Genomic DNA, 14,085 nt, shown 5'->3' on the forward strand with positions numbered 1-14,085 from the left:
CTATAAACTTATGCCTTGGTTTTCTTTTGGTGTTCCTGACATTTCTGTGTATAATAAACTTCTGCTTAAATGGATGGTTGATTAAAATCTAATAATCCAAGTAATTACAGGCCAGCCAGTAACAAGAAGGTTGGTAGTCAATAACACACACATGCAAAAAAAAAAAAAAATCAACTTGTGTCTGACTCGTGGCAAAGTATTTCTAGCAGTTAATCCAAGAGAAATGGGGCCTTGAGACCAGCCATGTATATGCACCAATTAACTCAGATTCGGCTGTGGAAAAGAGCTTGAATGCTAGATTTTGAATTAAAATGGGAACAGAGATGTAGAATAAAAGGTAGCTCAGATGTATACTGTATTAGTGGTAAAGTAGTTAAGGTCTTCCTTCCTTGTCAGAACTACTTCAACCACTGGAAGGGAAGCATCCTGTACTGCATTCTCATTTTGAGAAAAGGATAGAAGCTTCTGTATGGAAGACTGTGCAGCCAGACTTCTTTTTATCTTGGAAAGAAGTTAATGATGGTGCTAACAGGGTGAATAAGATGAGGCTCCTCAATGCTCTTAATGTTCTACAAATTGTGTATATCAGTCTTAGGCTTTATGTGGACATTACTGGAATGCAATGGTAAAACCATTCCAAACCTCTAAGATATTAGAAGTAATAAGGGGATGCAGTGACTGAGGTGAAGGACAGAAACAAACAGAGAGCAAAGTGCAGTTGAAGGCAAGCAAAACATTAAGAGTAAAATTTGTTGACAGAGGAGAAGCCATCTGTTTAGTGAAAGAACAGGACAGTATGCTAACCAGCACTCAGAGGGAGCAGCCTCAGAAAAATCATTAAAGCCTGGAATGTGCTGTGCAGCTGAGTCAGACCTTGTTAGAGGTGCCAAGTGGGATATTTCAGAATAATGAAAATAATGAGGAATAATGAAAATGTTATTCTTTTACACCAGGGATCAAAGTATATTGACATATTTTACTTTTAGCATCGACTGGCCTGAATGCCCAGTTGTGACTTACGGAGCTCTTGGGGAAAGGATGATGTACTGCAATGAGCAGGTTTTATTTTAATTAATGATAAAAAGATACCTTCACACCATTTAAAATGAGATCATGTTTAATTATTTAGATCAGATATGTCCCTGAGGAGGCAGACTGGCATTTTGGGAGGTGACAGTTGTCTGAGCTTTGGTAGGGCTGCTGGCCAAATAGAAAAGAGTGTGCTTTACCTCCCTTACCATAGAGTTTGTATAAGCCACTGAGTTGTGGTTGTTTTTACCTTTTTCAGGTGGACACTAGTTTGCAGAATGGCTTTGCCCCTGGTATGAAGATAGAGGTTGCTATCAAGTCTGACCACAACAACTACTGGGTAGCCACGATCATCACTACCTGTGGGCAGTTGCTCCTATTACGCTACGATGGCTATGGGGAAGACCGCAAGGCAGACTTTTGGTGCGACATCATGACAGCTGACTTACACCCAGTTGGTTGGTGTGAGCAGAACAAAAAGATTCTCAAAGTGCCTGAAGGTAACAACTCCCCATGGAAATGAGGGAGTGTGGAATTTATTTTTTCATGTATGCTTTGCCCTTTGTAACTGCTATGAGAAGCAATTTGCACTTGCTATAAAACATCTCAAACTGTTGAGCTAATTTGACTGCCGGCTTCATCTCAAAAACTTCTATGTACTTGCACTTATAATGAATCCTTTTATCTTCTGAGATGCACCAGTAGCTTGGACCCAAATTAGACTTGCCTTTAAAACATAGATTTTTGGTACTCACTAGCCATTGCCACCCAAATTCTTTGGTTTTGCTATTTTTAGGCATTTGCCACTGAGACTTTTTTTTTTCTTTTCATAAAACCACTTGTTTTTACATAGAACCTACTCTGTAAATGACTGTGCTTTGTGCTTGTCATAAGCTTCATTCCCAAAGCTATGTTTATATCAGTGGCCGTGATGTACAAAAAATAAGAGAAAACAAATACCAGGTTAATTTTGAGCTGCACAATCAGTGTTTTACACTTATCTACCTTGCTGTCCCTCCTTGTAACAAACGCTGTACAACCACTCCAATATAGGTCTTCTCTACATAGAACCTCGTCCTCCTTCTTAACACTCTTTCCCCCTCATTGCCGCATATCCGTATGGTGCTCCCATTGAGGTCCATTATCAGAGTCTGGAAAGAAACCAGCCTGAGAATGATCTTTGATATGAAGATGCTGTTGGGGTCATGCTCTTGGTTTTCACCTGGTGCCTGCCTGTGGAATGGAATGTCTGATAGGCCATCCCCAAGAGGGGCTTGTTTGCTCCCTCGCATCATTTCTAGGTAACTGCTGAGACCTGATGCCCCAAGAGCAGCTCCCCATACTGGGTCCTGTGAAACCTATTTATCAAAGTGGCTGACGCTCACACTTCAAGGCAGGTGAAACAGAGATCAGTTATTTAAGAAGGTTCACTTCATGATAGATTTTATTTAAAACTTCAGACCCGCCCACTTTCACCAACTCTTGTCTATTATCTGAAAGGGTTGTACTCTTGTATTGAAATGAAGGAAAGTTCTGAGTTGACCCTATCTGTTGAAATAACACTAATGTGAAATCTTGCTTATCATTAAGTAATCTAAGGTAAAGTCACATTCTGATGTAGGAGCATATGGGCCTTCTTATTGATGTATGGATGAGAAATGTACCCTCCTGAATGAAATGTCTCGAGGGCACTCAAATGATTTGTTGCTTGAAGTAGCGTTTTGCTGGCCACAGAAGTAATCTCTCACCCTTGTTTTTTGTTTAGGTATCAAGGATAAGATATCTGACCAGGAAGAATTCCTTCGACAGACACTGACAGGAGCATGCAGTGCTCCTGCTAACCTGCTAGAGGGTGTGAGTGTTTATTCAAATAGACTGAATTAACTCACTTGAAACAACAGTGAGGCTTCTTTTTTAGGGCTACGACACTCTTAGCATCTTTAACCACAGTATATAAAATAAAGCCTTTTGTAAGTGAATCATTTCTACATCTTTCTTAATTTTAAGTGCTATTGCTGTAAGCTGTTGAAATTCAGAAAAATATGTTCGGTCCACCTTCTGGTATCTGTGTAGCATTTGTGTATTGTCAAATGCTTTCCTGAACAGTGTTTGTAACTGCAGGTTCAGATTATCTCTTCCACCCATTAACGCCTGTCAGAGTAAAGGAGCTCCTCACAAATTCCCTTAGTGCCCAGCCCTTTCTCTTGGCCTGTTCCTCCTTCCAAATAGCTTTGTGGAATCTCTTCCTTGTCTGACCTTCAAAATGCCTCCTTCCTTAGTCATGTCCCCTGTTAATCTTCTCTTTACTATTGAACAGAAATTTTTTGCATTCCTTTGTCTCCCTCCTTAACTCGTGTACCTCTGCTTGAAATGGGACAAATTCAGAACCTAACTATCACCCATTTCTCTGTAGCTAGATCCTTGGTTTGAATAAAATAGAATCAAGAACAAAAACCTGGCCACCTCGTTTAATCTCTAATCTTAATCTGTTCCCCATACAGAGCAGTGTGATTACACTTTGGAAGATGAGTGATATGCTTACCATTTAAACATTGTTTATATTCCACCTTTTAACATGAGCATCTTTGCTTCTTTTCTGTCCTGTCCTGTCCTCTTACATATTAAAAAGATGTCTGAATTTTTAAAGGGTGGGCTGTATTACTCCACTTCAAGCCCTGAATGTACAACTGGCAAATGCCTCTGAAACAACAGATGAACAGCACACTGATCCCATGCCTTTGCAAAAACCCCATAATTTTATGACCATGACTGCAGATACCGCAGGAGCTCTGATGCAAGCAATCATGGCTAGTGAGTTCTGTAATCTCTTTGGTTAGGGGTGCTATGCTATTTGACTCCTATATTCATGCTTCAGTTGGACAAGTGGTCTACAGCCCGAAGGTGTGTCTAAGACACAGCATCAGTGACAGTGCAGAATCTACATAACTCAGTCTCTTCTGAACTAGTTGTATGGGTCACTTTCCTTATGGTCCTTTTTTTGTTCTGTCCATTTTGGCCTCCAGCTTCACAGAGGGAAGAATCCCTTGGATCTCATTGCACCAGGCTCCAGACTGGAATGTCAAAACTCCCAAGACTCCTTGGCAGCCTGGATTGTCAAGGTGGTGGAAAATGTTGGCGGGAGGCTCAAGTTGCGCTACGAAGGTTTGGTAGATTCTGACCAGTCTGATCAGTGGATGTTCTACTTGGATCCATTTCTTCATCAAATGGGCTGGGCAGCTCAACAGGGATATGACCTCCAACCTCCAGCAGGTACCAAGTAACCTGTCATTTTAAATCTATTGTCGATAGAGCTGGTGATCATGAGTTTGAGACTGCAGTCCCCTCTTTTGTACTCTAAATCTGGATTCCAGATCCATGTGTGCACACACCACGAGACTGAGATCTAACAAACATCCCACTCTTTAATGAAAGAGTGTTCAATTAAATAGTATGACAGAGGTTACACCCGCTTGTTGTAATGTTCATAGCTGCTTTTGCCTGTCACCATCTTTAACCTACTTGAATGTGGGGGAAGGATTGTCTTTTGACATTTATTTTAATGGCCTTGGGTTCTGGTAGGAGGAAAACAATCCTTGTAATAAAGTGTAACTAATGCAATGCTATATTTCATCTCTCGGGAAACTCCATCCCAGAGCTCTGCACAAAGGTCCCCATTTCTTGCTCCTTAACAGCACACCTCTATTAGAGCCAGGTCAGTAGAGACTTCCCAGCCCACTATGATGCCTAGGCTTCCACCTGAAGTAGGAGTACAACAGTGCATAGTAGGTTGTCCTGGAAAGTTAGTACACCTTACGGAATGGGGGGGTGAACAATGCATGTAGTGCAAATGCCTGTCAATGTAAATGGCTCTCTCTGAAGTTCAGGGAAGTGGAGATGGTGCCACTCCCACTTCAGCATAAGCACCTCCTCCATTAACAAAACCACACAAGATGATCTGTCATAATATATGTTTTAAAAGAGGAGCTAATTAAACTGATTATGAGAATTGATTGTCCACTATAATCGGGGATCACACCTTAAGCAGTGATTAGCTAAACAGAAGCAAGCTTCCAAAGATGCTGTTTTGCCAAGTATCTTTACTCCTCTGGTGGTTTTGGGTATGTGGCCGCAACTTCCCCAAAGGGGTACTGTTCCTGCTAATTACATTTTGCTATGTGGTGTAGCTGGCTTAACATTTGTTGGGAGTGATTAATCACACTGATTTTTTTGAAAGTATATCCTTCCTCTGCCTTAGAAATTATCCCCTGAATCACAGTAATTGTTGGTTTTGGTCACCAGCTCAAAAGGCAGTGACACTTCTGATATAAACTGAAAAGTGTTGGGCTTTTCTCTTAATCTCTTACCTGAAAAAGCAGAAGAGAATTTACTTCAGAAACACAAGGTGCCCATGGTCTCAGTGATGGGCATTTACATTAAATTCTAACTTTTAAACAGTGCATGTGAATTTAGTTTTTTAGAAGTCAATCTTTTTTTTTTTTTTTAAGCAGTTAGAGGAGAAGCCAAATCCATCTTCCTGCTGACGTCAATGAGAGTATTTCCCTTGTTGATAATTGTCTCAAGTCCCAAACAGGAGGATTTGGAATCACACTGAAAAATTAATATTCTGTTTGTTTCACCGGCATCACTGTATTGATGGAAAATAAACAAAATTCTATGCCATCAGTTTCTCTCTCTTTAAGGATTTAAATAGTGCAGTTTTTAAACACTGGGCATATGGACTATCTTCTTAATCTAGTTTTGGGCTGCGTCCTTGATATTCTGTGAGAAAAGCCTTTTGGTATCCAGTTCCAGGAATCCCTTAATAAATCTTAGCAGGAACCCAAATTATCCTTCCCCATTGGAGGTGGTAGCAATCTGTGATGGGGCATACTAAAGGAAATAGCCCCACCTAACTGTGCTACACTCTGCGATACTTCATTGCTTGCTGCCTGTTTAACCTGCAGCCATAAAAATAGAGGAAATGACCAGCAATAAATCTCATCTCATTAGTAAATTCAGTATTGTATATTCTTTTATTACATTATGGGTGTGATCAGTATGACCCCAAGCTCTCCATCAAATTAAAGATGTAGAAGTATATAGTTCACACAGTGGAACTTGATTTATGTAGTCCCTCTTCATACACAAGGTATCCTAAAACATTTAGAAAAGCTGAGAGTTCTTAGCTGGAGCTCTGAGGTAAAGTAATATGGTTTCTTAATGGATGCTCTGCTTAGCATTTAATGGGTCAAAAATAAAAATAATTTAGCTTCACCCCTCTTCATTTTCTGTGGGAGATACAAGGACTCTGCTCATTCACTATGCTACATTTTTTTGCTGAAGCTATCCGGTCCCTGAAGAGTGAGGCAGAATGGCAGGACATCTTGACAAAGGTGAAAGAGGAAGAAGAAGGGTCCTCAGTACCCACTGATCTCTTTAAGGTAAAATATCCAGTGCACAGAATTTGATCAAGCAAGGCTCCAGATAGTGTAGTGAGAACTGCTGGCTTTTGTCATAGCTGTCAGAATTAATGTAGGAGAGTAAGCCATTAGAGCAAATTGAATGAGGGCTTGCTACTGCTGACTACAATGATGTATCATGTCAGGGTCAGGTGTTTATTGAGCAGTGTTGCCATTTGATGCAGGTTCTGATGTTCCCCATTCAGGTGGCTGAAAATTAGGGATCAACCACTTTGTCTCGCTTTGTTTAGTACTGAGGATTAGAAAAATATTTTAACTGACTTGTTTGGCCTGTGGCCACATTCTGCTGCAAGATCAAGCCACAGTTTGCCAAGCTCTTGGGGGAAATCTCTTGGGGCCTGTCGTAGGGTTGTCCCACATGGAGCATCTTTCTGTGGCAGGCTGTGGCACAAGTGCGCCTGCCTCAGTTTCCCCTCTCAGGCAACCCAAGGATTCCACTTCAGTCTCTCTTGCTTCAAAAATAACCTTCCTTGGGGCCAGTTTATTATCAAAACTATAGTGCATATCAGTCCATAAAAAAGTCCCTACATAGTCCCTTTATCACGCTGGTTTATAGAGTCCTTAAAATCCCATGACAACACACCACATACCATATGCCAGCATTTTCCACCACCCCAAGGCTCCTCGTCAGTCTTCTTATGCCTCTCTGACGAGACAGCCACGCCAGCCCTTCCAACTAAAGTGCAACCCTGATCTTCCCAGCAGAAATCCCCCCACAGTTGCTATGCTGGGAGATAATCTTCACCAGGGAAGCATCCCTCATTCCCCCTGGTCCTAACACTTTCCCTTACTTCCTGCTTTCTAGCCTTGGAGATAGCAGCAGGTTAAGTTCCTCTGCTGCTCTCCTGTCCAGCTAAAGAGTCAGCACACAACTCCCTCTACTGCTCTCTCGCCTTCATCCCTCTCCAGCCCGCATTTCCCCAGAAGTCTGGCTTGGAGATAGCAGCCAGCAAAACCCCTCATGCTGCTCTCCTGACTACAGCCTTCTCCCAGGAACCAGCTACAGCATCCTTCCAGGGCCTTCCTCAGTCTCCTGGTCTCCTGCAACTCTCACCTGCCTTTCCTGAATGACTCACAGAGTCTTTCCCCTCTGTTTCTTCTTGATCCTCTATAGCCCCAGTTGCTGCCACACCCTCTTAATTGGCCAAATGGAAGTACCTGTTCTGGCTCAGGAGCACTGGACCTACTTCATTTACAGGGCCTGGCCACCCTGTGACTGGGCCCAACCCTGGTCCCCTGATATTGTGGAAAAACTCACAGCTTCAGTGGAAGGACAGTTGCCCCTTATTTTCATTATACAATTCTTGCTGGTACTCAGTCACCTGTGCCAAACTTATGATTTAGGAGAACAAGGCAGGATGAGCTAAAAAAGTCTTAATTAACTTCTATGTGCTTAAAGGTGAAAACTATCAGTTCTTTTCCATTAAGAAACATGGTTAATCTGTGCTCTAATCTTGTGGTTTTCAGGACAAGCCAGTGATTGGAGTGCATTCATTCACTGCAAGCATGAAGTTAGAGGCTGTGGATCCAGTAGCACCTTTTGTCCTCTCTCCTGCCTCAGTTGTTAAGGTACCGGGAGTCGTTCTGAATTCTCCAGCTATGGCTGAAGCTCAGTTACCGTTTTTGTTCTGTACTTGTTGATTGAGAATTCTCTGCATGCTTTCTTAAATCTTACATTAGAGTTTAAGCTGAAGAATTTTCATAGATCACGTGTGGGTCAGGTACCTGCCAGGTGACTTTATCCCAGTGGTGAACACTTTTTAGTTAAAAATTGGTGCAGTGAGAATCATAGCTTGAAAGAATAAACAGCCAAAATGATCAAAGCTGGGTGCCTAAACTTTGACTCCTAAATCCATACTTGGTCATGTGTCATGGAATCACAGGGTCAGTGCTATCTTGGCTCCGTACAGTCCCTGGGAGGAACCCCCTTCGGTGTGACAGCCCTTCTCGGGAGTCACACTCTCTTGGACCTTAAGCCCTAGGCTCCACCACCTCCTGGAACCGCACCTCTACACCTTCAGCATACCTGTCTCTATCCGTGAGACACTCTCTCCCCAGAGAGTCCACGAACTATGAATAAAAACAGAAAGGTTTATTGTATGTCTGGAACACAGCACAGAAAGTTCTCAGGGGCCTCAAGCATAGAAAATCTTAGCAAAGTCCATCTGGGACTGTCCAGCATCCAGTTGGGCTCAGGCTGCTCTTCGTAGTCCAGAAGCAACCACTCCTTCCAGCGGCCCACTCTGTAACACCTCCAAGGCCCCTTCTCCATCCTTTGTCATCTTTCCTGGGCAAACAGATCACCTGATGTCTCTCTTTAGCCCTTGGTTCTCCCATTGGTCAAAGCCGTCTGGCTTCCAAGATGGGGTAGGCCATCAGTTGCTAAGTTACAAAGTGTCCTGGCTGTCTGGGTCCCAGCTGCTAGGCAGGATCACACTTGGTTCTCTGCAACAATCAACACCCTTTCCTACCACCTCATTAAACATGCAGCACATAGGGGAAACTGAGGCACAAAGCATTCATATAAAAATTCCCCACTTCATCGCATCCGTGCAACTTAGAATGGCCTGATTTTCACACAATGCTGAATCCTTATAGCTGCTATTAACTTCAGTGGAATTTGTGCATACTTATGATTTTCAAAAGATGCCAAGTATGGATTTCAGAGCCCAGCTTTAGACTCCCGAGTTTGACAGCTTTTACCAACATCTTTATGTTTTAGTAAACACCTAAGAGGTTCCAGAAGACTGTACATCCACACACTATGCAGGTTCCAAAGAGGTTATACAACGTATTTAGTCTTCCTTTATGTATTTTCAAACAAATGTTGTGCTCCCTTTGCTTTTTACTATAGAATGAATGTTCTTTGAATCTTTGCTCCTACATCATGTCTTACATTATAGATATTTTATTTCTCTCTCCTGTGAACTCTAACTTATCAGTCTCTTTAAATATGCAATACTAACGTAATACTCTGAGGTACAGCCAGTTCTGAATGGAGTAGAATCATTATGGCACTTGTTGATTTTTTTTTTTTTTTTTTTTTTTTTTAAATCTGACATTCTAAGTAAAAACACCCAATATGGCATTTGTGTGTGTGTTTGTGGCAGCACTGCATAGCTGATCCATCCTGGTTATCATTCAACATATGATTTTCTGTGGCTCAGGTTCCTAACCATAGTCCTCATTCTTTATTTATGTATTTTGTTTACTCCTTACAAGATGTCATACCTTTGTGTCTGATTTTAAATATTTCTTGGACTTCTCAGTTCTTAAATTTGTATTTTAGTCTCATAATCCTGTCTTCCAAAAACATATTGGACACATCTCTCCAAGCTTTGGATCACACATAAATTTATCTTCTCTCGCGCTCTCTTTCATCGTCAGTCACTATTGAAAATAGTGAACTTATGAAATAACTAGCCTCTCTAGGATCCCACTCAACACTGTCACACATTAAATAGTTCATTATTGTGATATTTAAAACAAAAAACAACCAACCTAAGAGCATGTGTTTTTTTGTTTTTTTTTAAATAATAATCCATATATCTTGTGTGTAATGTGAGGAACATGAAGCCAGGATATATGTCCACTCTATTTCCTTTTTTCTACAAGCTTGTTATCTCATCAAAGAGAAACAAATTAAGTTACCTTGATATGGATTGTTTTGATGAGCCCTTTTTATTTACTTGGAGTCATATAGCTCTCTAGGCAATTACTTATTGCTAGCTATTTATCACCTCATTTGTCTTTTAAGTGCCTATAAATTGACTGCTTTATTAATGGTTCTATTACATTTCCAGATATTATCATGCAGTCTGCTGGTCTGTGATTCTGTAAATCATCCTGTCTCTCTCCCCGCCTCCCCCTCCCCCCCCCCCAATATTTGCAGATGTGGGATTTGGAAAATACCTGACAATAGATTAGCCTTTCAAAATTAAGAAAGTGTATCTGCTATCCTAAAGGCCATCTGTGTCTCTCTTTTTGGATAACTTTGCAGGTGTTCAATGAAAAATATTTCTTGGTGGAAATTGATGACTTGCGACCAGAATGCACAACCAGCCGGTCATACATTTGTCATGTCAACAGTGCTGGTATCTTTCCTGTGCAGTGGAGTCTGAAAAATGGTTTGCATCTCAGCCCTCCACCAGGTACATGTCTGCACTTTTGTCTGACTCACTGCAGTAGAGCTCTTTGAAAGGATGAAATTATTATCCCCCAGTGCACTGTGTTAAAAATCTACAAGCTGGGACAGCATTTTTGCAGAAGAGATGTGTGCTACCAGCAGGAGGAAGGGAAAGATCCAAATTCAAGAAATCAGCAGCATTAAGCTGGTGGAGTCTGGGCTTCTCATGGAGATGTACTTGGGTTTGAGGGCTGTGGGCACCCCATGCTGGGCTTGGAATGAAAGCATCTGGTTATCCTTGGAGGGAGCATGCATTCCAGGGTGCAGGGAGTTAGTGAGCTATAGCCTCGCTTCCTGTGATATCAGAATGCTGTAGCCAGTACAATGGCTGTGGAATTTTCTTCTTCATCCTGCCTGTTCAGCTTTATTTTCTTACTCCCCAAGTGCTCAATGATGGAAATGTGTAGGGCAGAGGGCAAAGATCTTAGGGTTTTATACTACCACCCATCAGCATAGTGTCTGAGCTTCATTTTTGCTTTTCACTGGTTAATAGGAGCGGAAAGTGTAATGAGTTTGCCTCTTCCCTTTCCTTAAACTAGGTGTACTAAGGTACTGTGGACAAAGCAGCACTGCTGTTCCAGCTGTCTAGCTCCCCAGGCCTGTATTCAGAGCCCATTAAAAGGTTTCAGGCTTCTCTTCTAAGCAGCACGCACAGAAATGGTTTCTCCTCTAAAGGAAGTGTGGTGCCTTTGAGATTCCTACTGGACCTAGCTTTGGCTGACGCAATAGAAAAAACATAAATAGCCCCTGTCCTGGTTAATCCCAGGAGAGGTTAGATGGAATTACTGCAATTTAACCTGAAACAGTATCATAGATGCTGTTTCATGTGTAGCTTTTTATCTTTTATAAATTCCTAAACCCAAGTCATGGTAGTACTCTGTAGGGAATACCTTAGTTATCCACTTTGAAGAAGTATTACAGCAGTGCTATAGTTCTTCTGTTGCTGAAACCCTGCTGTTTTCAATCACATACAGTATCCTATGCTGGCAGAATAGCACAACAGTACAGTTTCTTGGTCCCTGCTTCCCTTCCTTTATGTTCTGTACTCTGTCTAAACAAGATGGAGAAGGGAATATCTGCTGCAAAAAGAAACTCTTTTGCCTGGATACTGGAGATTTTGGACTCGGAGCTCCCTACAGCTCTGCATTAAGGTTCCCATATCCCAGATTAATATAGATTTTTTAAAATAATAATTATGGAATAACAAAATAGATTAACTACCATGCTTAATGGCTATATAGTGGATTTGCATAGTGATTCATCCTCGTTACATTAGTTGTCATTTATTTAATATACAGTACATCAGTGCCTAGCAAATTTAAGGCACTATGTAAATAACGACTTCTATTAAATCTAAGCCTTTCTGGATTATAACCCTTCATTTAAAAGTGAGACAGTCTTCAGCTGTGCAGTCTGATTTTGTGGGACACCTTTCAAGGAGTCCTCCTGCATTCTCTAGAATGTGGTCAACCTGCAGTAATGTGTTCTGGTTAATGCCCTCTCATGCCTAGCATGTCCAAACTATCTCCAAGTAGACAGTCTCTAAAGAGAAACTAAGACCCATATTTTTAAAGGTATTTAGGTGTTGTTGCACTCAGTGTTACAACACCAAACTGATATAGAAGCCTACATCTCATTTTCAAAAGGGATCTAGGCAAGCTTCTAAGATGCAGTTGAACATATCGCAATACAGCTTCAGTTGTATTAACAGAGAAGCTAATGCAAGGACATTGTAAGGTTTGTCTTCCCTGCAGTGTTATCTCAAGTTATCTCCTACAGAGTTAGTGGCAAATAACACTTGAACAGCATAGAGTGTTTCCATTAGCAGCATAGAGTAACTGAGTTCTCACTGCATTACTAGTTCCGGTGTTAGCAGCACTCAAACTTCAAACCACACCGCCTGACACGCCAGCTAGTTCGAGTTTAAAGCACCATTTAATTTGGCTAGAGACTTTTGTGTGTGAACGGGAGTCCGGTTAGGGGCAGCACTTGAGTTATACCTTGAACTAACGCTGCAGTGAAGACAAACTCTCAAGCAGTAGGGCATAACTTAAAACATGCAAAACCATCCAGGGCCTGATCCTGTGTTGCTTACTTGGCAAAGCTGTGGATTTCCTTATACCACTTCTGTGGAGTGGTGCTGGATTAGGCCTTTCATTGTACAGTGCAACCCACATGCCCCAATTGGGAATTAAATCATCCATATCTTGCATAATGCAAGCATTTGGTTGACTGGAGTCATCAGTTTGGTGTAATACAATTAAGCAACCACTTTGCTTGCTCTTTGCTCAGGTTATCCCGGGCAGGACTTTGATTGGGCGGACTACCTCAAACAGTGCGGTGCTGAGGCTGCTCCCCAGAGCTGCTTTCCTTTGGTGAGCTTTTGCAGAATAATGCTTTTTCTTTTACTGGTGGCTACTCCACATGATGTCCACTTACATAAACAACACCCTTGCTTCCTGTGATTGTTACAGTGGACACATAATGCTTTTGACCCTGTGACCTAAACAGAGCTCATAGGTGTTCATGGAACAGAAGTGTCTAGAGAATGTAATAAAGGTGAACTGAAGTGCTTGTACAAAAAAATTCAGAGTTCACAGATTACAGACCAGATGCTGCTGTCAGTGGCAGTGTGAATCTAGAGTAAAAGGCCATTTCACATGAGATGTAACTGTTCATGGAATCACTGCCACTGCACTGGTCCTTCATGTGTGCATCTGTGTTAAAATGGTACCCTTCCCCTACTTAGCCCTTGCCACCTATCTAGGGTTTTTTTCCCCACTCTTCTTCCTTAACTGTCGTTATGATTTGACTTGAAAATTCAATATAATTTTTTCCCATTGAAACATTTTGAGCTAATTTTAAAAGTAAACTGCTAGGACTTGAGTTGGGGTTTTGTCATTCTGTACCACAGTGGTGAACTGCTGAACACTTTGTGAAAGCCTCACAAGAGGGCTGTTTTCTTAGCCCTTGCCAACCGTCTCTCTCGAAAATACTGAGGCAGATGTAGTCATCAGGGAAACACTCAAACTTCCTGGTTTAGAAAAGGGGGATGCTGGCAAAGCTTTTCTTTGCAGCTTATCCTCCTCTTGCCCTCTCTCCTCAGTGTCTGAAAATACAGACTCTGGGCTTTTCTGAGAGGAGTGGGTTGAGAGGTGGGTTGCCTTCTGCCTGTCAGTCTGATTATTTCAGTTTGCTAGCTACTGGTGTGTCACTTGCAGGTAAATAACTGCGAGGAGTTTCTTGATTCTAGTTTTGGTGAAATCCTGTCAATGAGTCTCTCAGCTGAATTTTTCTCATGCTCCAGTGCAAATGCAACCCTATGTGTGTGTGTCATTACATACTATTCTGCCTTGCTTATCTGAAATTCTCTTTAACCTGAAATATGGT

General features: G+C 41.7%; 1 protein-coding gene across 1 annotated transcript in view; it reads left to right on the plus strand.

The window, feature by feature from the left end:
• Positions 1-14,085, plus strand: part of SFMBT1 (Scm like with four mbt domains 1) — a 146,139-nt gene that overhangs the window by 108,085 nt on the left and 23,969 nt on the right. Inside the window, exons 4-10 of the mRNA XM_024195681.3 lie at positions 1,289-1,529; positions 2,795-2,883; positions 4,053-4,299; positions 6,373-6,470; positions 7,977-8,078; positions 10,510-10,660; positions 12,988-13,070. Of these exons, the coding sequence (XP_024051449.1) occupies positions 1,289-1,529; positions 2,795-2,883; positions 4,053-4,299; positions 6,373-6,470; positions 7,977-8,078; positions 10,510-10,660; positions 12,988-13,070 (1,011 nt within the window). The remainder of the gene's footprint in view (positions 1-1,288; positions 1,530-2,794; positions 2,884-4,052; positions 4,300-6,372; positions 6,471-7,976; positions 8,079-10,509; positions 10,661-12,987; positions 13,071-14,085) is intronic.

This window comes from Terrapene carolina, unplaced genomic scaffold, assembly GCF_002925995.2.
Source record: "Terrapene carolina triunguis isolate 2854851 unplaced genomic scaffold, T_m_triunguis-2.0 Scaffold232, whole genome shotgun sequence".
Lineage (NCBI taxonomy): Eukaryota > Metazoa > Chordata > Testudines > Emydidae > Terrapene > Terrapene triunguis.